Here is a 25,887-nt window from a genome sequence, read left to right as displayed (position 1 = left end):
GTTAATAATTTCAGACAAACATAGGAATTCTGACTTCGACATCTGACTTACAGTCTTAGAGAAATGTGTGATGAAATTAACTCAGACTCATGTAATTACCGACTGACTCGGAATCGCAAACTCATGACTACATTGTAAAATATGGCACAATAAATAGGTGAAAATATCCTGGTCGCTTCATTTCCAAGCACTTAACCATCGAAATGACGGGAGGCCGTCATTATGCAAGGCGAACGCCATAGAGTGCTTCTCAAGGCGGCCAGTCGAAATTAGCTAATATTGCCATCACAATTACATTGACACTGCAGGCGAATTTCAGCCGTCATCGCCGCGATGTTCCATATAGGGTCCAAGTGAGATAACATCGCTGCCGTGCGCTGTAGGCGCGAGGGATACTTGCGAGGGTGAGCCAAGAAGGATGTCGGCTTAATGCGGCGGCGTATTCTCGCGCGCGCAACGGGGGGAGAGGGGAGGTGCGCGCGCCAGGAGTGGAGGGGATGCAAGAGGCTTAAGTTATTTATTGTGCAGCTTCTCTTCAACTAGCGCTGCGGTGGCTGAGTGTGGCCTGCCGCCCCCTGTCTTGAAGGTAATCTGCGGTGGGTTCGAAATTTAGGCGACCCAATATAGCTTATGGCTTCGTGAGCACTATGTGCTCGCGCACTAAGTTCGCACTGGCGCTAGTGGCCGCACGACAGGCAATTTGCTCGCCGCTGCTGCCAGTCTTCATCACGCCCGCGCTCTATAAGCCAATGTCCCAGGTCATCGATTTAGATGTGTTCATGTTTGCCTGTGCGCGCGTGATGACGTCCTTTTCCTTTATTGTAGGCGAATGTTTAGATGAAACTATGAACTTTATTTCGTATAGCTGCCTCATAATTGGCTATCGCAATCAATTATTCACATTTCAGGAGAAAGTGCCACTTTTGTTTCAAGTGGTATTCTTGATTTTTTTCATTCTCCTTTTGTTTGCGAGAACAGAAACGTCTTGTCAGAAGGACGCCGATTGCTTGTCAAAAATTATAATAACATCACCACTGTGTGTTTTACACTGCAAATTGTGAGCAGCCTGAGCCCGCGGGAGGTGTTACTGCTTTTAGTGCATCAGTGGTCTTTTCAGGGTGCAGTCCACGGGGAGAAAAAGATTGCGAACACTGTAGAAAACAGACAACGTTTAAATAAACTGCCATAAGGAATATTATGTATGACCTTCGCAGACCAATGTGCTTGCACAAGTTCCTGAATAACCTGGCACAATGATTTCTGAAATTTTGTTCAGTAGAGAGCAGTTCATTAAAGTGCGTTCAATTCAACTTACTACTTCAAGAGAACCTTGTTTAGTGGACATACAGTTAGTTTCATGATGGAGTACGCGGATCTCGTCTGAAATGCAGCCGCCTGGGCCTAAAAACTATTAGAATCGCATCGTAACTCATGCTTGCTTGCACTCTCTCCAGCTCGCATATGCTCAAATTTTAATTTGTTTACAGTCGCACTCATACCCTTTCCAGCAAACTTCGATTCACTGCGACTCAGATTCGCAACACCTAGAACTCAGCTGTGCTCATTTCGCTCCAGATTTAACCGGTCAATGTTGGCATAAATGAGCTTGAGGGAGTGAAATCATGAGTTAATTTGCTTGCTGTACAGGTTGGACAAGAGCTCAAAGTTAACGTTACCCCTTTCACTCAAAGCAGTAAGTGGCTTTCTTCCCACCCCACTACCCCAATCACGTTTTCACAGGTGCACTAAGCCACCATATGTGTTCGCGTTGTATGTTTCTTGCCAAGAGTTGGAGGCGATTTCCTTCGGGCAGGTTTTGTGAAATAGACTTGCCGTTGGTACGATGGCTTGCGCTATGCGGTTGGTTTCACTGGTCGCTTGTACGAATGATACCACATGATGCAAATGAGCATGGGCAATCACCAGAATTCAGAGGCGTTCCGTGCCTCTTACCTCTCGTAACCTATCGCCGATATCACTCTGCACGTTGGCTGTCAGTACTGCGCAAAGGACACCGCTCTATACTTGCGATGGCCCACTGATTAAGTTCCGCATACTGTGAAGCAAACTGTGTTGCCACAGTGCAGTCCACTAGACAGAGCGAAAGCATACAACTTTATAACGATCCCTCGTGCAAGAGGTTCTACAATTTGTACCGCAGTTTTAACAAATACACAACACATGACAAAAAAAAGTGTTTAATATTTGCGAAGGGAGATGGCGCGCGTAAAATACTGTAACGACAAGCAATGAGAGTGATCCCCACCTTTATGCGCAATTAGGCATTGCTATTGAAGTATAACTGCCATGCGATGAGTTGCGAGTTCTGGAAGGCGCGCCAAGGAATAAACTCAGTAGTGTTGTGTGCTCTTCCATGCTGAAGAAACTTGAGTAGTTCTGTCAGAACTCGTACTTCGTCGCGTCCTTCTTGATTATTCGTTACTACTTCTATTTCTTTTATGTATACCTTAACGTGAACAAAAATAACGCAACAAGCACATCAATCTTCACATGATGTTGCACCCCAAGGCGTAGGATCGTTATTCCTAATTGAATATTTATATAGTTGGCAGTGCATAGTCTGATGGGCGTAAACTTAAGGCACTGAATAAAGATGACAGGTAAGGTCTCTTCATTCCCAGGATTGGTCGTATATGCCCTTCAACGGCGCATCAAGACGTACTACATTGTGTTATGCAGCACGATTCTCACATCGGTGGCATTTATATTGTCTGCTTTTGCTCCTAACCTGTTCTGGATGACAATAACATTCGGCGTGATGCACGGTAAGCAGGTCTCTCATTTACATCCTTCCGACAATGAGTCCCTGTTCATAATACAAGCATTCTTTAGTGATACTGTGCACATATCGTATGGCCCATTACCTAGTGTTACGTTTTGCCTACGACGCGCGATATGGCCGGCGCGGATGCAACGGACGTCGGGGCTTCGTTCAAAGCGGCGGACATTTTGGCCCGTTCGGAGCGGCCGCGACGCATCCCCGCCGAGCGCGTCCCGGCATGTTCAGTGCCACGTGTCTTTGTGTGTGCGTGTGTGTGTGTGTGCCCATGCTTGTCAAAGCGCGGCAGCCGGGGAGAGGAGCTCCCCCAGTGTGAAGCGAGGAGGTCTGACCGGCGCCGGCCCGGCTGATGCGTCACCTCCTTGTCCCAACGTGTCTCTCAGTCCGTCCGTCGCCGCTGTCACGTGGTGTCGTCCCGTGACCTTCCTTCTTGCCCGCGACGCCAAGAGTATAAGAGCAGCTGCCCCCGGACGCCAGGAGAGAGGCTCCGATTTCTTCTGTTGAGTAACGTGCTCTCCCGTCTCTCTACTTCGGTCGACCTGACCGCCCGCTCTTTACGATGCTAGAATAAACAAGTTGTTCTGTTAGCAGTCGCCTCATGCTTTGCTGGGACCTTCGGATGCTTCCAGTGTGCCCCAGGCCGCCAGGCCAACGCTACCCTTGGGGCTTGCGACCCATTTGCAACAACGGGCGCCAAGAACTGGCGCCCGTTGTTACAACCGGACCGGTTGTAACAACGGGTGTCAGCACTGAGGTTCCAACAGCTGGTGGCAGCGCTGAGATTCCAACAGCCGGTGCCATCGGTGCGGTTCAAATAGCTGGTTGCCAGCGGTGAGATCGCGACAACGGAGGCCAGCAGCGAAGATATGCGGTTGACTGTATGCTGAGCAGCACAACGACCATCCGGGAGCAGTGCAACGAGCCCTGTGTGATGACTGGTTGCCTGCAGCGGAACGACTGCGCTGAATTCTTGGCTGCGAGGTTTGGTGAGTGCGGGACTTTCTTCTTCTGAGTTTTGCCAGGCTTTTGTTAGTGTTAGAAACAGAGCTGGTAATTGTGGTTGTCGTTGCTTCCGGGTTAGTTTGCGGCAAGACAATAGTAGGCAGTAGAGAAAGCAGCATTCAGAGCAGCCATGGATTTGAAGTCGTTGCGCAAACCGAAATTGTTGGAGCTTGCAAGAGAGTTGGGTCTGGATGTCTCAGACAAACTCAGAAAACCAGAACTCCTAAGGGCTATTCTTCAGTTAGGAGCTGAGGATGACGAGCTGTCGGAATGCCTTGAGACCATTAAGGAGAGGGAGACGGCAAAAAGACAGGAACGCGAACTTAGAGAGCAACAAGAGAAAGATGAGCGTGAACGTAAACAACAGATAGAACGAGAGCAACAAGAGAAAGATGAGCGTGAACGTAAACAACAGATAGAACGAGAGCAACAAGAGAAAGATGAGCGTGAACGTAAAGAACAGATAGAACGAGAGCAACAAGAGAAAGAAAGAGAGCGCGACCACGCTTTGGAAATGAAGCGTCTCGAGGTAGAGATGGAACGCGCTCGTAATGGAAGTCAGGCACACGGTGCAGGAGAACGAGTATTGTTTAAAATGACTGACCTGATGCGGCCGTTTAAGCTTGGAGAGGACATTGGTTTGTTCCTGGTTAACTTTGAGCGAACGTGCGAGAAGCAGGGGTTCTCTCGGGAAACGTGGCCACAGCGCTTGCTCACTTTGTTACCCGGCGAGGCGGCCGACGTAGTCGCTCGCTTGAATAGAGAGGAGGCAGAGGATTTCGACCAAGTGAAATCGAGTCTGCTAAAAAAGTACAGGCTGTCCGCGGAGGCGTTCCGTCGGAAGTTTCGAGAAAATGAGAAAGGCAAAAGTGAGTCATATACAGAGTTTGCCTACAGGCTAACGTCAAACATGCAGGAGTGGCTCAAAGAAGAGAAAGCGTTTGGTGACCACGAGAAAGTTCTGCAGTGTTTCGGGCTAGAACAGTTTTATAGTCGGTTACCTGAGAACGTGCGCTACTGGGTCTTGGATAGGCCAGACGTTAGTACGGTGGCTAGAGCCGCTGAGCTAGCCGAAGAGTTTGTGACGCGTCGGGCTCGCGGAGCTAAGGATGGTCAAAAGGGTGAATTTGGCTCCAAGTTTGAGAGGCCGAAGTTCACGCCCATGAGAGCAAAGGGGGACACACGTAGTGCGGACGCGAGTGAAAGCAGTCCGACCGAACGTAAGGAGACGGCGGCAGCCGAAGCCGAACGCAGAAAGCGGTTCGAGGCGAGGCAAGCGCGCGTGTGTTATACGTGCTAGAAGCCGGGTCACTTTTCGGCGCAGTGTCCGGAAACAAAAACAAAAGTCGTGTTTTTGTCATTATGCAGCACTGACGAGAACATGAAGCTTCTCGAGCCTTACATGCGAGACCTCCTCGTGAACGGGAAAGAGTGCCGAGTGCTTCGCGATTCCGCAGCTACGATGGATGTAGTTCACCCCTCTTACGTAGAACCCGATATGTTCACGGGCGAGTGCGCATGGATCAAACAAGCCGTGGAAGCTCATAGCGTGTGTCTGCCCGTAGCAAAAGTGCTTATTGAAGGTCCTTTCGGAGCACTTGAGACGGAGGCGGCAGTGTCATCTATGCTGCCCCCCCAGTACCCGTACCTATTTTCGAACAGGTCCGATCACCTCCTGCGCGAGAAGGGGCTTTTGTTTGGTGAGGCTAGCGTTCAGGCCTTAACCAGATCGAAGGTTCGGGAGCTCGCTGCAAAGGCGGTAAGTGCGGGGCCGACGTTGTCGAACGATGAAAAAGGGTCAGAGGCGCAGCAAGCTGATATTCAGAGCACGCCCGAACTGAATAAAATTGAGCCTGTAGCGTTGAAGGCACCAGATACTGGAGAGGAAATGCCCGATGCGGGAAAGCTAGAAGAGCTATCTGCAGATTTGCTCGTCGCGCCTACGTCAGACGGACTTAATAGGTTGCTAAAAGTCAGCCGGTCGGCTTTGATAGCCGAGCAAAAGAAGGATGGCAGCCTAGAAAACATACGCTGCATTGTCAAGGAAGGTGTCGCCAAGAAAAATGCTCGCTTTGTGGAAAGAGGTGGGGTCCTGTACCGGAAGTATATAGACCGCAGGGGAGTGGAATTCGATCAGCTGATCGTGCCTCAGTGCTATCGTCAGGATCTGTTGCGCTTGTCGCATGGGGGTTCGTGGTCCGGACACCTAGGAGTTAAGAAAACTAAGGACCGTCTCTTGCAAGACTACTATTGGCCAGGGTGTTTTCGGGACGCAGACCACTTTGTGAAGACATGCGACACCTGTCAGCGGGTGGGCAAACCAGGGGACAAATCGAGGGCGCCGTTGAAGTATGTACCTATCATTACGGAGCCTTTTAGACGGCTCGTTATTGATACAGTGGGACCTCTGCCGGTAACAGCCACGGGGTACAGACACATTTTGACTGTGATCTGCCCAGCGACAAAGTTCCCTGAAGCAGTGCCGCTTAAAGAACTCAGCTCAGTTGAGATAGTCAATGCACTACTGTCCATATTTGCGCGAGTTGGTTTTCCTGCGGAAATCCAATCAGATCAGGGCACAGTGTTTACTAGCGCTTTGACGACAGCCTTTCTCGAAAGGTGCGGGGTAAAGCTGTTACACAGCTCAGTGCACCACCCCCAGTCGAATTCCGTTGAGAAGCTCCACTCCGCCATGAAGCGCGTGTTGAGAGCATTGTGTTTTGAACATCAAACTGACTGGGAGCTGTGTCTGCCTGGGGTGATGTTTGCATTACGGACCGCGCCGCATGCGGCTACGGGGTTTTCGCCAGCTGAGCTGGTGTACGGTCGCTCGCTGTGGTCTCCGCTTCGCATGCTTCGAGAATCGTGGGAAGGCAGGGGCGACGACCCAGGCGTGGTGGAGTACGTGCTTAAGCTCCTCGAACGCTTAAGAAGGGCACAGGAGTTGTCAGGTGAAGCAATGGCAAAGGCCCAGCAGAGGGCCAAAGTTTATTATGATCGGACAGCCAGGGCCCGTCGTTTCGAGGTGGGCGATGAGATCATGATATTGCGCACATCGCTAAAGAACAAGCTCGACGTGCAGTGGGAGGGCCCAGCACGAATTGTTCAAAAACTGTCGGACGTTAACTACGTGGTGAGTCTGCCAGGAAAACGGAAAGCACAGCAAGTTTACCACTGTAATCTGCTCAAACCTTATAAGCAACGGGAAGCAGTATTGTGTATGATGGTAAACGCTCCCGAAGAGCTTCCGGTCGAGCTTCCGGGACTAGGCTCAGTTACGAACAGGGAAGACACCGATCAAGTCATTAGTGACTTAATCAGTAAAGCACCGCTGTCGCCTGAGCAGAAAACCGAACTACACCAGCTCTTAGAAGAGTTTCAAGGTCAGTTCTCTGAGAGGCCTGGTAGGACTTCTGTCCTTACCCATGATATAAAACTTACTTCCCCAGAGCCAGTATGATCCAAGGCGTACCGGGTGTCACCCCGCCAGCACGATATTATGGAGGCTGAGGTAAAGAAGATGCTACAGCTCGGTGTTATTGAGGCGGGTGAGAGTGATTATACCTCCCCTTTGATTTTAGTTGAGGTACCGGGCAAGGAACCTCGTCCTTGTGTCGACTACCGCAGGCTAAATTCCATAACTAAGGATCAAATTTATCCCATCCCTAACATCGAGGAGCACCTTGAGAAAGTTAGTAGCGCTCAGTTTATTTCCACCCTAGATCTTGTCAGGGGTTATTGGCAGGTTCCACTTACAGAAGAGGCTAGTAGGTATGCGGCGTTCATTTCACCAATGGGAACATTCCGTCCTAAAGTGTTGAGTTTTGGTTTGAAGAACGCGCCATACTGTTTTTCAAGCCTCATGGACAAAGTGTTGCGGGGACAGCAAGAATTCGCTTTACCGTATTTAGACGACGTAGCGATATTCTAAGCATCCTGGTCTGAACATTTGGCACACTTGCGGGCAGTGCTAACCCGCCTGCGCGAAGCGGGCTTGACAGTCAAGGCTCCCAAGTGCCAGTTAGCACAGGCCGAGGTTGTCTACCTCGGTCACGTGATTGGTCGAGGTCGTCGCCGCCCCTCTGAAATAAAGGTGGCCGCTGTGCGAGACTTCCCGCAACCGCGCACGAAGACCGATATTCGGTCGTTCTTAGGTGTCGCCGGCTACTATCAGAGGTACATCCCCAGGTACTCCGATATCGCGGCTCCCCTGACGGATGCTCTAAGAAAGACAGAGCCGCAAACAGTCGTCTGGGACGGGACAAAGGAAAGAGCTTTTAGCGCCCTAAAGAGCGCCCTAACAAGCCAGCCCGTGCTACGATCGCCCGACTACACAAAAGGGTTCGTTGTTCAGTGCGATGCTAGTGAGCGAGGCATGGGCGTTGTACTGTGCCAACGGGAAAACGGAGAAGTAGAACACCCCGTCCTGTATGCTAGTCGTAAGCTGACCAGTCGTGAGCAGGCGTACAGCGCCACCGAGAAAGAGTGTGCGTGTCTCGTGTGGGCCGTTCAGAAATTGTCATGCTACCTAGCCGGCTCGAGGTTTATCATTGAGACGGATCACTGCCCTCTCCAATGGCTGCAGACCATCTCTCCCAAAAATGGCCGCCTCCTGCGCTGGAGCCTCGCTTTGCAACAATATTCCTTTCAGGTGCGTTACAAAAAGGGTAGTCTCAACGGTAACGCCGATGGCTTAAGTCGAAGCCCCTAACGTGGGAATCAGCCTCAAAATTGTTTGTTATTGATGTTTTTCTTCCTGAGGCAGGATTTTTAACATATTGCTTTTGTGTAGTGTTTAAAAGTGATGATGTGCTTTCTAGTGCAATTTTCCGATTTGTGGACGCGTTCTGAGTGCTGCTATAGACTACTGTAAGGAACTAGGCAGCAGTATAAAAGGGGAAAGAGCCTGGCATGGCTTAGTGAGGGTTGTGCCGTGCTTGCTGACTGAGCGGCTGAGTTTCGGCGCAGTTCTAACGCTTGCTGGGAAAGAGAACAAAAATGGCAACTCTCCTGAAGTCACTTTGCAGGGTCCTGTGTGAACCTGAACGTGAGAACGAGGCCTTCTCGGTGCGCTGCGCTCAAGAAACGCCGAGGGACGACCGACTTCGGTTATGAGCATCATCGAGCGACATCCCTCCGGACAGCGGATGCAGTCCCCTGACCATCGGGATCTCCCTCCCCCGGCGGGGCGGTCTGTTACGTTTCGCTTACGACGCGCGATATGGCCGGCGCGGATGCAACGGACGTCGGGGCTTCGTTCAAAGCGGCGGACATTTTGGCCCGTTCGGAGCGGCCGCGACGCATCCCCGCCGAGCGCGTCCCGGCATGTTCAGTGCCACGTGTCTTTGTGTGTGCGTGTGTGTGTGTGTGCCCACGCTTGTCAAAGCGCGGCAGCCGGGGAGAGGAGCTCCCCCAGTGTGAAGCGAGGAGGTCTGACCGGCGCCGGCCCGGCTGATGCGTCACCTCCTTGTCCCAACGTGCCTCTCAGTCCGTCCGTCGCCGCTGTCACGTGGTGTCGTCCCGTGACCTTCCTTCTTGCCCGCGACGCCAAGAGTATAAGAGCAGCTGCCCCCGGACGCCAGGAGAGAGGCTCCGATTTCTTCTGTTGAGTAACGTGCTCTCCCGTCTCTCTACTTCGGTCGACCTGACCGCCCGCTCTTTACGATGCTAGGATAAACAAGTTGTTCTGTTAGCAGTCGCCTCATGCTTTGCTGGGACCTTCGGATGCTTCCAGTGTGCCCCAGGCCGCCAGGCCAACGCTACCCTTGGGGCTTGCGACCCATTTGCAACAACGGGCGCCAACGGTCCGGTTGTAACAACGGGTGTCAGCACTGAGGTTCCAACAGCTGGTGGCAGCGCTGAGATTCCAACAGCCGGTGCCATCGGTGCGGTTCAAATACTAGTTTAAGAAGAACAATTAGCGTTTTCACCAAATAGACGGCCATTCTTAGCGAAAATCTTCTTATGACGAAATTAGACACTACAATCACAACGTCACTGGGCCCTTTCGCAAAAAAACGATGCATCAAGCGTTCTAAAAATTAGAGCCTGTACTATGGTAAATCGACTTACGTGCTATGGTAGGATGACTGACAGCGCTATAGAGTTTCTTGCCATGAGGAGAAAAATTCTGTCATGTTTGTAGCTAAGTAAAAAATGAAAAGAAATTCAGGGCGTATTAACAATTACAGGTGCAAATGCCCGGCAGCGACATTCTTGATGTGTGTATTTTTTTGTACTTTTTCTACAGCTTCTTATTCAGGCTCTGTCTTTCTAGCAGTACACAATTACAGGATAATATTTCGTTTTGGTTTGTTTATAGGCCCCGAGACTGAGTAACCTAAAAACGTTGCCATATGAGCGGCTGCCGTCGACGCGTTCTGGGAATGATAGTATATCGTACGGCTGCTATGCGCAGTGTTACGATCTTGAGACAATATCCCGAAACATAAGGCATTATTTGAACAAGAGCGAAATAAAATTGCGCGGTGAATAATTTCTGGATATTCTTTTGACCTTCCACCGGATACGTCACAGATGGGATCGCACATTCTCATCCCATTGTTTAAACAGCAGGATACTGGTTTTCCGCCAGAAACATTAGAGCTAGACTGGCTTCGCTGTTGCATTTTTTCTAAGAAATATACACCTGAACTAAGTGACGGTTCAGCTACGCTGCAACTAATCACAGGCATGAATCACTCGCGCTTGAAAAATGAAATAATGGCTTAGCCTATCGTTAATGTGGGCTCCTTTAGTCCTGGGGCGAAACAAATTACTTGCTATGTTGTTTTCATGTGGATATTTTTGTTTCTTCTAGTGTTAAATTCCAAGCCTGAACATCTAACGTGGCATGCCTGCCTTGAATATAGTGAACCAATAAGAACACGCGACGTACCTTATTGATAATGACCTTCTCATATTGTGACATCCTCCTATTATCTTTATGAATACCGGTGCCTTTTTGAATAATATGCAAGGGCAATTTTTCTTTCGCTTATATATGAAATCTGAGAAATATTATTTACTTGTAAGCAAGTTTAGAGCGCGGGTGGGAAGTTTTCCTTTTGTGAACAGAGATTCATTGATGCATGTGTGTTTCTTAAGATTTGTCAGGTCTAGATAATCACACAGCATGTGAAATTCTTCACCTGAAAAAACTGCGTGAGCAGTGAGTAAAACGAAATGTTCTACCATGCAGGCTTCGGCCATGGAATATTCCTCACGTCCTCGACCATATACACACTCCTACATTTCAGCAAGTACCGTGCCATCGCAACGTCGTTTGTTTTCATCGCATTTGGTTTGTCAGCTGCCGTCAGCCAGTTCGTACTCGCCGGGCTGGTGGAAATCTACGACCTGACTGGAGCACTGTTGTTGTACGGGGCAATTCTCATGAACTCAGTCGCGATTGTCATGCTGGTCAAAATTCCTCCCACATTCACACTCAGCTGCAAACGAAAGAGCCTCGAACTTCACGAAAATGCACTTTCCACGGAACGGAGTCACAGAGCTACAAGCGATGACAACGCACCTACCCAAAGGTACTGATATCCTATTTTGACAGCTTGGAGTAAGATAGTATTTAAAGTTGTTTCAACCCTGCTCATAAACTCTGCTCGTCATGACCTCAGTAAACTACGCGGAGGAATGCTTATTGCAGCTGGCTATGGAAAAGTTATGGTAGACGTTTTGTTGACATTAACCCGACATTATCGCTTGCTGGTAAATATACTGACAATAGCAAAGTGACCCGTCGGAGGAGGATTTTATCACTGCTGTACCGTAGGCACGGCAACACAGCGCATTGCCGTGAGTATATCTAACTTGGCGAATACCACAGCCTTACTTTCCATCCTAACCGCCGCTAAATCCCACATCAATTTAAACTTGATGCTCATTTTTTTATGTCAGCCCAGAAAGCCGATGGTGCTCCAATCAAACGGACAAAGCGGCCCAGCCTGAGAGCAGTACCTTGAAGCATGTCCTGGCCCTCTTCAGCACGCCTTCATTTTACGTTCTACTTGGAGCCATCCTTGTTGGAGACTACACTTGCGTCGAGTTCCTGGCGACAATCGTGGATTATGGAGTTGACAAAGGCTTCGAGCTTCGCAACGCCAAACATTTGGTGACGTTCTATTCAGCAGGCCAACTCGTAGGCCGTATCGTAGTTCCAGTGCTAGCCGACTGTGTGCCTTTCACCCGCCGACCACTGTACGCGTTTAGCTTTGCGGCATTTGGTGTGTGCATGGTGGCAATGCCACAAGTGACTTACATTGCGCTAGTGGCAGCGTTAGCAACACTGGGGGGAGTTGCGCAGGGATACATCATGTGCATCCGGTACGTGCTTCTCGCGGAATACCTGGGAGTGGAGAGGACGGCAGCCTCCAGTGGCATCGTCGGCGTCGCCATGGTGCCGGTGTCTTTGGTCAGCCCACTGATCATAGGTAATTGCGCAGTGAACTTGCTGCTTAACCCGAGAAAACCTTTCTGACAAAACTACACGATTGGTTTCATTGCCCAACTGCTGTACATCAACAGCATTTTGTGATATAACATTTGCTACAACATTCTCGCATCCTAGCTGGCGTGCTCACATCAGGACCATTGGTGATACTGTACAGACTACCTGCTATGCAAGAGCGCTAGACTAAGCTTTGATGTGGTAAATGAGTACGCTAATTATTGTATCATGCTGCTTTTGTTATATTACTGGAGGCGGATGCTTAAACAACTACCAATGAAAGTGGTTTTCATGTGGCACTAAAGCGGATTTCCGAAAGTTTGCGGCAGAATTTTGAATGAAGATTTTTCTCATGCTTCCTCTATATCAAGAAAACGTGACTGCTATGTACTGAGGATAAAAATGGGCTCAGGGCATCGTTAATCATTATAGGGTGCATTCTTATTGTGTTTATTTGACTGCAACATTAGTGGTGATCAACAAGATTTTTATAAAGAGTGCTTGAGAGACACAAAAAGAATGTAAACTTGGAGCACTCAAGATATCGGCGCATATTGCCCACTGCGCATCTGGAAGGCAAAGGGTACCTGAGGAAAAGATAAGATTGACAGCATTCAATATTCAAGGTTTTTCTCATTTGACATGCTGTTCAAGATTTGCAGTCCTTTCCCTAGCATTTTTGTGGTGTTCGTAAACTAAGAAAAAGACAGTGGCAACCACAACTCCAGTTGTGCACGAAGGAACGCGAAGCATTATTGTCTGGTAAAAATAACAGTTCTCAAGAATGGTTTTAATTTTCGGGAGCAAAACGATGACCACAGTTGTAACGTCTGTGCAAGCTGGTAGTATGTGCAGCGGGAATGGCACAGTGGTTGTTGAAGATATTCTTCATTATATTCAAGCAAATTTGTTTGCTCCCTTCAGGTGACGTAGCTTTCAACTTCAGCGACCCGTTATTGTTTCAGTGGGGCATCGCGGGCCTCGAGTGTCTGAGCTGCATGACAGCGACAAGCGGCCTCGACTTGATTACAATTAAGATCGTCGAACACTGCTGGAGTGAAGAGCTACTTGGGGCAAGCCATTGTTGGCGCAGCGCACTAAAGCGTCGGGCAGCTGTGCTTGAAGAAACCGTTTGACGTGGACTCGATTCTTCCCCATAACGGAGAAATAAAAAAAAAACATTGTTTTGTTCATTAAAGTTCTCCGGGAAAATGGCTAAACGAAACGAAAACCAACAAGTTGCTTCTGCACGAACAAAAAACGGCACGATTTCTTGGAGCTTATAAAGGTGGAATCAGCTTCCCTTCAGAATCGGTCCACATTTCTAGGCTGCCATCTTTCGGGACCTGCAAACTAATACAAACAAATAGGGTGTAAACCATGCTCCACTCAACAAGATCACTTCGCATTAAAAGGGGCAGCCAGAATGTGACAGCGCTGACCTTAACTTAGCCTACCCGTTTTTACTGCAAATCATTCATGTGTAATTTCACCCCTGTTTTCTGTAACATGTATCTTGCCGGCATGCATACGTTTCCTCGGCCAATCCAGAAGATGGTGAACCATAATAATATGGGATCATGCGCCACTGAGACTAGTCGGCATGTGCCACGGGTATTTGACGCCTTTCTATGAACTTCTTTGACGCCAACTTGAATATCTGCCACTGGGTACGTGTAGGGTTCTTCGTTTTCGAGTAAAAAGCGAGGATTCCCTACATTTGTACACCGATTAAGTTTTATGAAATATGGCTTAAACCCTATTTCTCCCCAAAATCTACGCTTTCGTAAAAAATAATAATAAATGCAGGTGTGACAAAACTAATGAAACGCGCCCGCCTTGTATGAGCACGTGGTCAGTATATATCATATTATTGTTAATTTTACTTTTGCTACTATTATAATATTTTTACATTATGAATAGGGTGCATGTATTCTTTAAGATTAACGATCACGCTCGAGCTGGCTTATGCATTATTCGCGCTGCCTGGCTTGAGAAAACCAAAACTCATTGCTTGTTCCTTTTTTTTATAAGAGCGGCGTTTATATTCAATTCTACAATGGAGCAAGGCTCCGCATTTCCCCGGTGCCACATAAGTGAAAACGGCGCTAATGCGCTACGAAGGAAAAGCAGCACTGACTTTGCCACTCTGCAATGCGAATGGTAGCTGTCACCTGAAGAAACCATTGAACCAACGACATTACATTTAACCAAAAGTGGCTCATACAACTAGTTGGTATGCCGTCGTTTCTTTAGCAAGAGCTGATAGTGTAACCAGTAAAGCAGGAAAAGTTTTGAAGACTGAAGGCCGACAGGCCTTGTAAGGACACAGACATGTTCAAATGAATTTTATAATGTTCGTCAACAAGGCCTTCTTAGATAACCAAAGCATAGCTTCTTTTGCGAAGCGCCCTTATGGGAACTATCACTTTTCCTTTGTTAAAAGAAGTCTAGTGAACGAATTAAATACCGCATCGCCAAACACGTCTCAATCCGTCGTCTTTCTTCGTTTGCTAAGTTTTCAAATGTAAATAAAATCTACCAACGAGGATTTGTATATACGAGCTCAATTCATGATTAGCGACTAGCTTTCTTTATAAATAAACGCTCCTATGAGGGATTTGGCTTTTACCAAAGTTTTATTTTGTGTTCAAAAAGGTGAGTATTTCTTGTGTTATTAATTTCTGAAGTTTACCAGGAAGAGCTCGACCTGCAGCTTTACGAACGACCAAAACACTAGTTGGTGCCTGATCTTTCTCTTTAAAAACAAAAGCCCTGGAATTCCTAAAAATATCAAGCTCGAAAATGAAGGACCCTGCGTATGTACCAATGGGATATCTCCCGCTGGGTATGCGCCACTGGGAATGTCTCGCAGGACGCAAGGCGCAAGTGTCACTGATTATGCGCCTCTCTTCAATAATCTCGTTTGAGGCAAGCATGGGTTGCGACGTATCACAACAATACAACCAAAAATAGCGTAGTGCCAGAATCTCAACATAACGCTTCGCATTAATCAGTTTTCGAATCGAGTTGACCTTGGTGGGAATTTTTTGGTTTGTGTGCTCCGGGAATGCCTCCGAGATGCAGAGTCACCAATTTGCCCGCGCTTCAACTGTACAAGTTTTCAGAACTTTGCTTTGGCGTTCATTTCCAACGTTATGCTTCCAGCCGGAGGTTCTTTTGGAAGCAAAACCCTCATTCTCAATATGCTTGTGTGGGTAGGAAGAAATTGTACGGGGGAAAATTCAGCGCGTGATGTGAAAATTATGCACCCTGCCGGGCTACCATGATCCAGGAATCTGAGTGGGAGGAAACACAAAGCACGCAGACTGTTATACAAGAATAAGAAAGCATGTCGCAAAATCCCTTCACGAAATTCAAATCTCCTGTCTTTGCCTGCTATCTTTATGGGGCACGCACGTGAGGTGTGCATTACTGAGTTCTGTTTTCTACACTGAAAACGAGCACACAAGATGAACACAGTGACAACAGCTTTGATTAGGCAGATGTGTGCACTGCGTCTAAATTTAGGTTCCGATCAAATAAATGAGCGCAGCAGTTTGGATTTTGTTACGTGAGTGTGCCGTATTTTGTTTCAGACACAACAAATAATGCTCACTGCATTGAAAAATTCATATAGAAGCTTTATACGTAAATTCTTGACTGAATGAGTAATTCATCGGGGCACATAGCTTAAGTCCAACGCCCACGTCACTGAAAAAGTACCTTGATGGAGACTTAGTCCACAAGGCAGTACACTATGAATAATTCCGTAGGAATAATTGTCTTATGGCGTAAAATGCTGTTAAAGGGGTCTTACACATTCAAAGGAGAACAGTCAAGGCCGCTGTTCTCTGATCAGTTAAAAATGAAAGCAATTAATGCACTATGAAAAGCTCCACAAAATACTGCATGCACACATTCCCCGGCACATCAAGTCAGGGCAATAGCAGAGAAGCCTCATTCCTGCATTACCTGCGTACCACCTAGGTGTCAAGCGGCGCCAACTCCCAAAGCCACTTTCCCCCAAACTTAATATGAAAATCCCTAGGCAGCCCTAGATTTGGACAACTCAAGTTGTTAACTGGTTTGTGAATATAATTTCTGCCAATATAAACTTTTCTTTGTATTATGAAGAGAGCCTCCAAATTTTATTGTTCAAGTTCATTTCCACGCTTGTAAAATTTTCAAATTAGGAAGTCGCTGAAGTCAAGCCTGAATTATCTCGCAGTGCGTGTTTTTATTCTTACAAACCTGTCTCCTGCTTCAGCAAATAATGTTCCCCATAAGGAGACGTCGGCACGTGTATATTTAATTGTTGTCCGCAGCTGTATTCACCTAGAGCAAGGTACGAAGATTACATGGACCATTATTGAAATTTCGAGGAAGTAGAGAGCCGGACCTCCCTTAGAGAATGTAACACTGTCAAAACGGTGTGGCACTCGACGACAACAATATAACACATCTAAATACTTTTTTTTTTCATGGTACTGACGTAACACCATCAAACTTACGCTCTCCCACAAAATCTGCAGTGAAGCGTGCGAGCAGGCGGACGATTTTAATCTTTCATCTCAATCAAAACTCTCCCAATGGCATGACTACACATGACCACAGGGACTATTCGAAGATTGTTCTGCCTGTAGACGGTTCCCAGAAAATTTTAGTACACGTGTTTATAGTCGACTCTTCAGCGCTAGGCCAAGGTCGTGCTCACTGCTAGGTGTATCTTTGAGGGTGCACGCCGATTAGCCGTGCTGGGTTGTTTTGTGTTACAGAATACGGTTATTGCGCTGGTTGCGCATAGCTATTCATTCAACGATCACAGACGTAGACAGCATAGCTTGAGGTACGAATGGCAAAATCCTAGTAACAGTACGTCATTACAGGGTACAGGGAATCCCCTCTGTGTCGTTTACTTGCCATAATACCTTCAGTGAACTGCAGTACAACAAAAAGGATAGTTCGCATGCTATCAACAACATAAATTGCAGTGGCTGAAATCAAAATATGCCATCCCTTCAGCCGTTGCTCTGCTTCGATGCCTCAGTGCGGAATGTCCCTTGATTTGGGCAAACAAAATGTCTATATTTCCGTAGACAAGCCCTAAAATACCTGCATCTGGAAACATTTTCCTAGAGTTGGCAGCCATGTAAGGTGCTTATTCCTGACGTCACACTCTCTTTTGGAAGAGGAGGAATGATTAAGAGTGAAAATGTGCGTCGAAAATACAAGACGTTTGCAAATAAACATTGCGACCTGTACCCGCCTTTTAGCTACGCTGTTCTTGATTCCTAATTTTTATATTCAATTGTTTTCCTCAATGGACTTATCCTTTGCCTGAACACATAACTGCACATTGCATAAAATACAGCCTACGGCCTGCTACGCTGCTCATTTATTCAAGCGTGCGGATGCTAACTGTCCGTCAACTTCGTGAAAAAAAAAACCTATTAAATTCTGGGGTTTTACATGCCAAAAGTAAGATTTGCTTATGAGGCACACTTTAGTGGTTGAATTCAGCTAAGTTTTGACAACCTGGAGATCTTTACCATGATTCTATGCTCGGGACATGGATGTTTTCGCATTTCGCCCCCGTCAAAATGCGGGCGAAGCGGTCGGGATGTAATTTCGAGATCTCGTGCTTAGCAGCCGAACACCATAGCCGCTAAGCCAGCGTGGTGGGTGTCATTTGCGTGAAGATCTTTGTGTCTGTAATTCTTTGTCGATTGCTTTCCATCAGTTCTGTATATTCATTAAACAAATTCATGTTATAGAAGCACTCGCAATGAAAGTTGCAAATATGTCCAATGCTACCAATCAATCAGTCAACTACGCAGTAGAAATGTTGACGGTCATGATCGTCACTATTGTCCTAGCACAGACCATTGTGAGTATACCTTATCGCGTATACCTTATAATATTATAGTGCACCTGCTCTCCCAGTGAGTAACAAAAAGAATTAGCTAAATGTCGAAACAAATTATTCCCACGTGGCTTAATTGGTTAGATTTTCTCTCTTTTCTGCTTTATTCCCAAAGGAGGGCGTATACGAGAAAGGGACCCCATTTGCGCCGTCTCTTTTGTAATTTACAGTAGGCACTGCTCGAACACAACATAGCGAACGCAAAGTTAAAATATCTGCACGATTGTCCCAAGAATACTAATTTTCCGCATTATTTTACCATGGTCTATTGATTCCATACCTCATAGTCCCTTCAATAGTGAGGCCATGTACCAGACTTTCCGCAATAAGAAGCATCATTCATTCATTCATTCATTCATTCATTCATTCATTCATTCATTCATTCATTCATTCATTCATTCATTCATTCATTCACTGTTTTCACTGTGCATGCAGGACGATTTCGGGATGCAACAGGATCGTACGACAACTACTACCGGCTCCTGGGAATTGCCAGCTTTCTTGCGGCTCTTCTCTTCGGGGCACACAATTTTTGCCAGACGAAAACCACAAGAGACGTTAACTCTCTTGCATAAGGAGTTGGTGTCATTGAACGACTGAGCGCCGTGGCATGGTTCCAACGTTGGTATCAACATATCCCACGTCGTGAAGAGCAATCTGCCATCCTTGAGTTGCAGCGTAAAATTACAATTCGCGGTTTATACTGCTGCCCGGCCGTGTGACCTCTTTGCGTTTCAGCTGATTCTCTCGGCCTTGCCGATGTCAACGGGCACCTGGGAGAGTTACGGTACAGGCAATGCGGACCGGCTATGCCTAAAGCCTCAAACAATTACTCCAGTACTTTAGTTCACAAATCTTAATTTTCTTCGTGCCTTACTCATACTTTGGTGTCGAAAAAGAGCGTGAATGCCTCAAATTGATCGCTTAGCGCGCCCTTGGTCTGAAGACGCGGAAAACGCCCACCAGCTCTTTGCGGGCGGCCGATGCTTTCTGTCCGTTGCGTGAAACTCGTTTTGAAGCACCAATACTGCGAACTGACGCGCTCAACTACGAGGCTCAGTACTTTACTCGGAAGCAAAATGGCTTAACTGCAGCCGCATTTTTTTACTGTGTTTCGTTCATAGGCAACGCCATCAAGGCTGGGGAGAATTCCCTGACCACTAATAAAACTTCGGTTGGGGCTAGTCGATACATGGTATTTTAAAGGTGAAAAATTCAGCGTAAAATCCCGGACAACCCACAAAGAAGAGACGAGACAAGCTTATGCGCGTTGATTTTTATATATTAAGTATATTATATATTATATTGTAAGGGTACTTAAATGCGTTGTCGCAAAAAGAATAAAGCAGTTGTCAGTCAGCCCCAGTGCTTGTCTCGTCTCTTCTTTGTGAATTGTCCTGGGTATTGCGCTGAATGTATCACCATCTCTCACTACTGGCGCTCTTGCCAAATAAAAATTTACTGCGCTACGTGTGAAAAAACAATATGGATAAGTATGAAGTTTTCACATTCGACGATAAGTCTCAGATCCCTTAGGCTGGCAATATAAGTTGCAACTTACATGGGAGGCTTCACAGCTCTGAACATGCATTTACCACAGAACGAGTGGAGCGGCACGTTGTTGCCGACTCGACGACACAGCGGGCTGTTAGTGCACGCGATTGAAGCTCGGTACGTCCGCATAGTGGAAGAATAAATGTGGATAAATTACACGATTTGACGTAACCTTACGTCTACGTGTAACTGTTTATTTCATTGTAGAATATTCATTTCATCGAAAGCTGCAGAGTTCAAAAGAAGGGCGCTGAGAAACGTGCGGAATGAGACCGCGAAGCTTGCTAGGTGTGCCAGCGAACCAGGAAACGGAAATTGCTATACGTAATGCTTACAGCAAAAAAGCACACCAAAGCGCCACAAAAACGCTCGAAACAACGCAATCAATCTCGTGCAGGTGGCTCACATTGAGTTGTCACTGCAGCATTACTACCGCTATAAAAAGAAGTTGCTGCTATATTGCTGTGCGAAATCGCAAGGTATTGTGAAAAATCTTTAAATTGCCATAGTTGGCCAGATTTCGTAAGAAAGAAAAACAACTATGTCGATCCTGCATACTGTTCGAACCAAACCTCTGCGAAGCATTTGCAGCTAGCTAGCTACTCAGCAGCGACTTGGATTATGGAAAGCGTTAGTAGACGATTCAACGTCTTTGTACAAGGCTAGGAACTGCGTGTGTGACGCAAGCGTGTACGTGTGTCGACAGCTGCAGAAGGATAAAGGCGGCGATGACAATACTACAACTAACAATGCAAAAGGACACGTTAGCCCATGATGTCATTGTGTGATCATGCTATCGTTTTCGTACTATCACCGTCGCCGTCTTCACTACGCATCGATGTTAGACTTACGGCGATAGCACGACGAGTGATTTATTTGTGTACTTCAGCGAATAAAAGTAACAACCTGTTCGTGCTCCCGCCTGTGGGAATCGAGAAGGCGGAAGAATGTCGCACTTCGTCTGTGTAGGGATAGGTGCTACGGTAAAAAAAAAAAAACGACTGAGGGATGTAGGCCGATGCTAAATGCTTGGACTCTTAGAAGTATTGTAAGAAGCCGACAAACACTCACACGAAGGACAACATATGGGAAATTACTTGTGCTTAATGAATGAAATAAAGAAACGATAAATAAAGGGAAATGAAGTGAATGAAAAATCTACTTGCCGCAGGAAGAGAATCTGAATTCTGGCGCTGGCTAACACTTCCAGAGTTCTACAGGGAAACATAAATGTCCAAGAAAGTGGACGAGGAAAAGGCGCCACGGTAGCTCAATTGGTCCAGCATCACACGCGAAATGCGAAGGTTGTAGGATCGTTCCCCACCTGCGGCAAGGTGTTTTTTCATGCACTTTCCTTTCCATTTATTTATCGTTTCTTCATTTCATTTATTAAGCAGAAGTAATTTCCCATATGTTGTCCTTCGTGTCAGTGTTTGTCGGCTTCTTACGATATGAATAATGAAAATCGGGCCCCTCGGTTAACCTCCTTTCTTCTCGTTTATTACATAACGAGGGTCTCGAATCCGGCAACATTCATGCCTTCAGGTAGCATGTGTGGTTTTATTGACCGGTCATGACGCCTGCGGAACAAAGGATGTTTCACGTCCGACGCCAAGGTCTGTGAATGGTGGCACTGGCTAAAACTCCCGGGGTTCTACAAGGAAACATACTTACCCAAGGACGGCCTCGTGAAGGTCCTCCTGAAGGAGTGGGCTGAGAGGATAGAGAAGGACCACTTCAAGCAGTTGCTCCCCCCACCCTCTCTTCTATCGCCCCCTTCCCTTTAAACAGGAATAAATAAAGCTTTTCATCATCATCATCATCATACTCACCCAAGTAAGTGGACGGGGAAATGGCGCCGCGGTAGCTCAATGAGTAGGGCATCGAACGCGAAAGGCGAAGGTTGTGGGAACGTTCTCCATCTGCGGCAATTTTTTTTTCATCCACTTTCATTTCCATTTATTTATCGTTTCTTTATTTGATTTATTAACCCCAAGTTTTTTCCCCTATGTTGTGCTTAGTGTCAGTGTTTGTTAGCGTCTTACGATATGACTAATAAAAATCGGGCGTCTCGGTTAACACCCCGACTCTTAGAAAGCGTATCACAGCGCCGGATAGCACGAGGGAGGATACAAAGGATCTGTCACGCTCTCGCATTATAAGCAACTTGTTGCAATTCGTAGTGACCAGCATGAGAGGCAGTGGAAAGTATCTGACCGAACGGAAATTGTCGCACGCGCAAGAGCTCTCGTTCGTGGTACGCGACGTCCCGCGATGGCCAATTTCTCTCGATGATCTATTGGTAGCTCGAACGTATAATCTATACATTCGAGTGTAGCGTAATGCTTAGAGCATCTGGTTGTTGTGTTTGTGGGGAGAAGTGGAGGGGGGGGGGGGGAATGTTGCTTCTCACCGACCAATAACTGAATTTATTTTAGTTGAATCTTCTAACACTGCGAGAAATGAACCGCTACGTCTCGGCGATGAGGATGAAATGCTTCCCAATAAGAACTGCCATTTGTCAGGCATGCTTTGTTCACATTGTCAACATCTATACTCCACACCTCAAGTGCTCACATCAGCCGATCTTATGGACTGCTCTGAACTGGCAGCATGATGTAGATTTAAGCAATGCTTAATAAAGAAAACATCGTGTAGCTAATGTTCCGCAACGACTTCATTGTCAGGTTACACTTGGACTTACAAATAGTAATTGTAAAATATAATTACATAATAATTTTCTTTTTTACCTTTAACGTTGCTGATTACGTCGAAGACGAGTGGAGGTAAACTGATTCTGCAGGTAAATAAACCTCTAAATAAATAAGTGCGCTTGCTCTCGGCATATATGCCATCATCTAGCGCTGATAACACCAAAATTTAATCGCTTTTTCATGCCTGCTAACGGTGTCAGATATGTAGTGCTTTTTAAAGAAGCATCTAATTCTGTAAATATTAGCGAAAATACCTTTATGGCTTATGAAAAAAACATCAAAAGCAACTGGAAGGCTATTTTTTTCTGACAACCCAATTTAGTTCTAAGGTTAATTAAATGGATCGAAAACATATGCGGCAAATCACGTGCAAGAAAAATCGACAAACGGAGCGTAGAGCCACACACCGCATTTGTTGTACCCTCTGTCCCAGGTATGTTTTTTTTCGCTTCACTTGTCATATGTCGTAGCGAAAAGGCCAAATTTCAACGCTTTGCTAGAGGTAAAAATTTTTAGCGAAATAAATATTCTTGTTCTAGGCTTCCGCACAGCTGACTCTGTTCATCTGCTGTACCACGTACTTGCAACGCGACTGTGAAGTGTTCTGTGAAGGAACAGCAGGAGTGATTTGCAGAATTTATAATGTTAAGCACATAACATTACGAGTTTCAGCGCTAAAATTGCGGACGGCATGTAGGCTACCATGAAATGATTGTGTAGAGGGTGCGACGAGGTAAAGCAACACGCAAAAAAAACTAAGGTAAGCATAACACCTTCATGTTCTCGTTTTTAAGACTCCCAAATTAAACGAAATGGATTCAGTCAACGGACGCTTAACGTTTGGAAGTGATTACGCTATAGCAAATGAGGCCCTTGCCTTACCCCACACATTCATTTCCACGTTCTGTAATAGGGACGGACACAATGATTCATAGCACTTAATTCCTGGCTTTGTGCAAGCTTTAAAACACTTCAAACGCTTGCGTACCAAAAACAAAAGAGGCGGCAAACTTCGCGGCGATAAATTAATAGAGCCGCCAACTTTTCCCAGCGCGAGCCACCTAACATGGCTGCTGTTTCGCCGGTTGCTTCCGTCTATCCACCATGGCGGTGCGATTCACCGTTCGTCGGTTTAACTCATTGTCTAGTTCACCGGTTTAAGGCGCGCCTCTGAAATAAAGTCATTGACGTATTTGTTCCGCGTGGACACTTTGACACCTACACCAATGCAGTGACAAAGCTGCTGGAGATATGGGCACACTGCTAATAGCTGCATGTGTTCAATGAGATTGTGTAATTGTGGCGGCTCTGACTCCGCATCATACTGCGACGTAGATGCATCAAGGTGCTGTTTGTGCGATGTAACACATACTGCTACGAATAGTAACTGACCCGCGCGAGGAGGACGTGAGATACAGATGCTTGAGGTTTCGAAGAAACGCCCTTCTACCCATGCGGAAGCAATAGCCGCGATTAAGGATCGTGGTGTCGGCAACGCAGGTATTTTAAGAAGTTTGTCAAAGGTATAACCAATAGGTTACCTGCCAAATTCAACAGCCTCCTCCAATCGCACTCTGCTGCTGCCCACACTGCAACTAGTATGTTTGAGCAACTTTCAAACGAATTAAACTTACGCAGTCACGTGGAGGTTGAGTCTCACACCTCTGTGTGTTCTCCACTATTAGCATGTATGGTATCCAGCCACTCACTTGTACACGTGAGGCTTGGAACTATCAGCAATAGACATTAGAGTTCTCCACTTTCTCCCACTCACTCTCCCAATGAAATCTTGCAATCTCAATTACCATTGCCTCAGCAAAATCCTTCAATCGAATTGTCACGCTCTATCTTTCGGTTGCATTGACCTTGTTTTATCTAGTGCACAAACTTATTCTAGATGATCGTAGACATCAAAAGCCATGGTTTTCGTCACTTCAAAGATTTCCTATTGATAATTTTTAAACATTTCGTTTAGATCGCTCAGGTAGGGGCCGCGGGCTGCTAGCTTTGGTTTCAACAAAAATGTATCATAGCTGTTACTTTTGAACATGTGCGTTCGGAATGTGAAACTTGAGGATCATATTTTTCATTGCCTCGTTGCGCTGCGTGTACAGTGGGTAATGCCTAATTCCCAAAAGAAGTTAAGTGCACTGATCACTTGGTCTCGCTGTTCCGATATTGTTCCAATTCAATGCTGCTGGCAGTAGATTTTAATTCGCATGGCTGTTCTTCGGGAATGAAAACGGATATTTGAAGAAAAAGGTTTTGAAGTGGGGTCCATGAAAAGAATTTCCAATGTCCCAGTTCAGTTCGAATTTTTTTTCTACATGGGCGCTCGTACTATGGGCACTTCTACGTGACTTTCTCTTGTTCTCAGATGTCTATTTCATTCTGGGACACCTTTGAGAATGGAACAAATACCGTTCGCTTACCCATTACCTTTTTAAGTATTGCTTTCACGTCAGGCTCCTATTGTACGGCAAAGACGGTTCATTAATAGTATACTATAATAAATCAGCTATACAATCATGGTTATCATCGTTGACTACTTCCGTTGAGCAATGGCGGGCGGACTCAGTGGTATCGCTTTTAGATCCTGCTATTCAGCCCGCTGAGTTTACGGTATTGTCTGGCAGCTCCCCGCCAATGTCATCTTGGTGGAATGAAGCATGTACTCAAGATAACAGGCGCGGAAAAGCACCGTGGAAAGGTGTCCAGCATGCTGATCAATAAAAAACTAAATGAAAGTTTGTTTCTCTGCGGCTGTGTTTAAACGAACTGTGGCAATAGCTAAAGTTGAAGAAAAAAAAAGCGGACTGCACTCATTTTCGTCAGAACCTGAAAGAATATCGGCACTTTCTAGGTTTTTGCGAAGCCAAAATCTTTCCAACAGTCCATGGGATCACATTCCGCTCTTTCATCCCTCAACAAAGCAGCAGGCTCAATAGATGTTATCGCGAAGAGGCTTGAAGCGCGCTTTTTCTTGCACTTTGTAAAAATCGGCAAGCCGTAATTGTCGGATGTGATTTTAACTACACAAGAATCGGCTCCTGGACCAGGCCACATTCAAACTTCAATGAATAATCTGCTGTTTAAGTATTTCCGCATTCAACTTTACACTACAATATACATAGATTCCATACACTTCTAAAATTGCGAAAATTGTGTATTTACTTAAAGACACGTCAGATATGTCTCGGACAACATTCGGCCAATTTCCCTTTCGTAAAATTGAGTGAAAATAATTGAAAATGTTGTTTACCTCAGGCTCAATAAATTTGCTTCTTCTCAGGATATTGCGTGCTTGAGACAATTGGATTTAGACCTCAATGTGCCGTATGGTAAGCTCCCGTTGATTTAGAAAGCCGCATACGACTGGCAGGACTATAAGGAGATGTCTCAGCAATGATAACTTTAGATTTTCCAA

General features: G+C 46.3%; 1 protein-coding gene across 1 annotated transcript in view; it reads left to right on the top strand.

The window, feature by feature from the left end:
- Window positions 1–18,854, top strand: part of LOC135908246 (monocarboxylate transporter 12-like) — a 48,155-nt gene extending 29,301 nt beyond the window's left edge. The window contains exons 3-6 of the mRNA XM_070532911.1: window positions 2,643–2,786; window positions 11,004–11,346; window positions 11,717–12,249; window positions 18,628–18,854. Of these exons, the coding sequence (XP_070389012.1) occupies window positions 2,643–2,786; window positions 11,004–11,346; window positions 11,717–12,249; window positions 18,628–18,767 (1,160 nt within the window). The 3' untranslated portion in view covers window positions 18,768–18,854. The remainder of the gene's footprint in view (window positions 1–2,642; window positions 2,787–11,003; window positions 11,347–11,716; window positions 12,250–18,627) is intronic.
- The last annotated feature ends 7,033 nt before the right edge of the window (window positions 18,855–25,887 follow it).

Source organism: Dermacentor albipictus, chromosome 2, assembly GCF_038994185.2.
Source record: "Dermacentor albipictus isolate Rhodes 1998 colony chromosome 2, USDA_Dalb.pri_finalv2, whole genome shotgun sequence".
Classification (NCBI taxonomy): Eukaryota; Metazoa; Arthropoda; class Arachnida; order Ixodida; family Ixodidae; genus Dermacentor; species Dermacentor albipictus.
The sequence above is the reverse complement of the archived record's forward strand: the minus strand, read 5'-3'. Positions and strand labels throughout refer to the sequence as shown.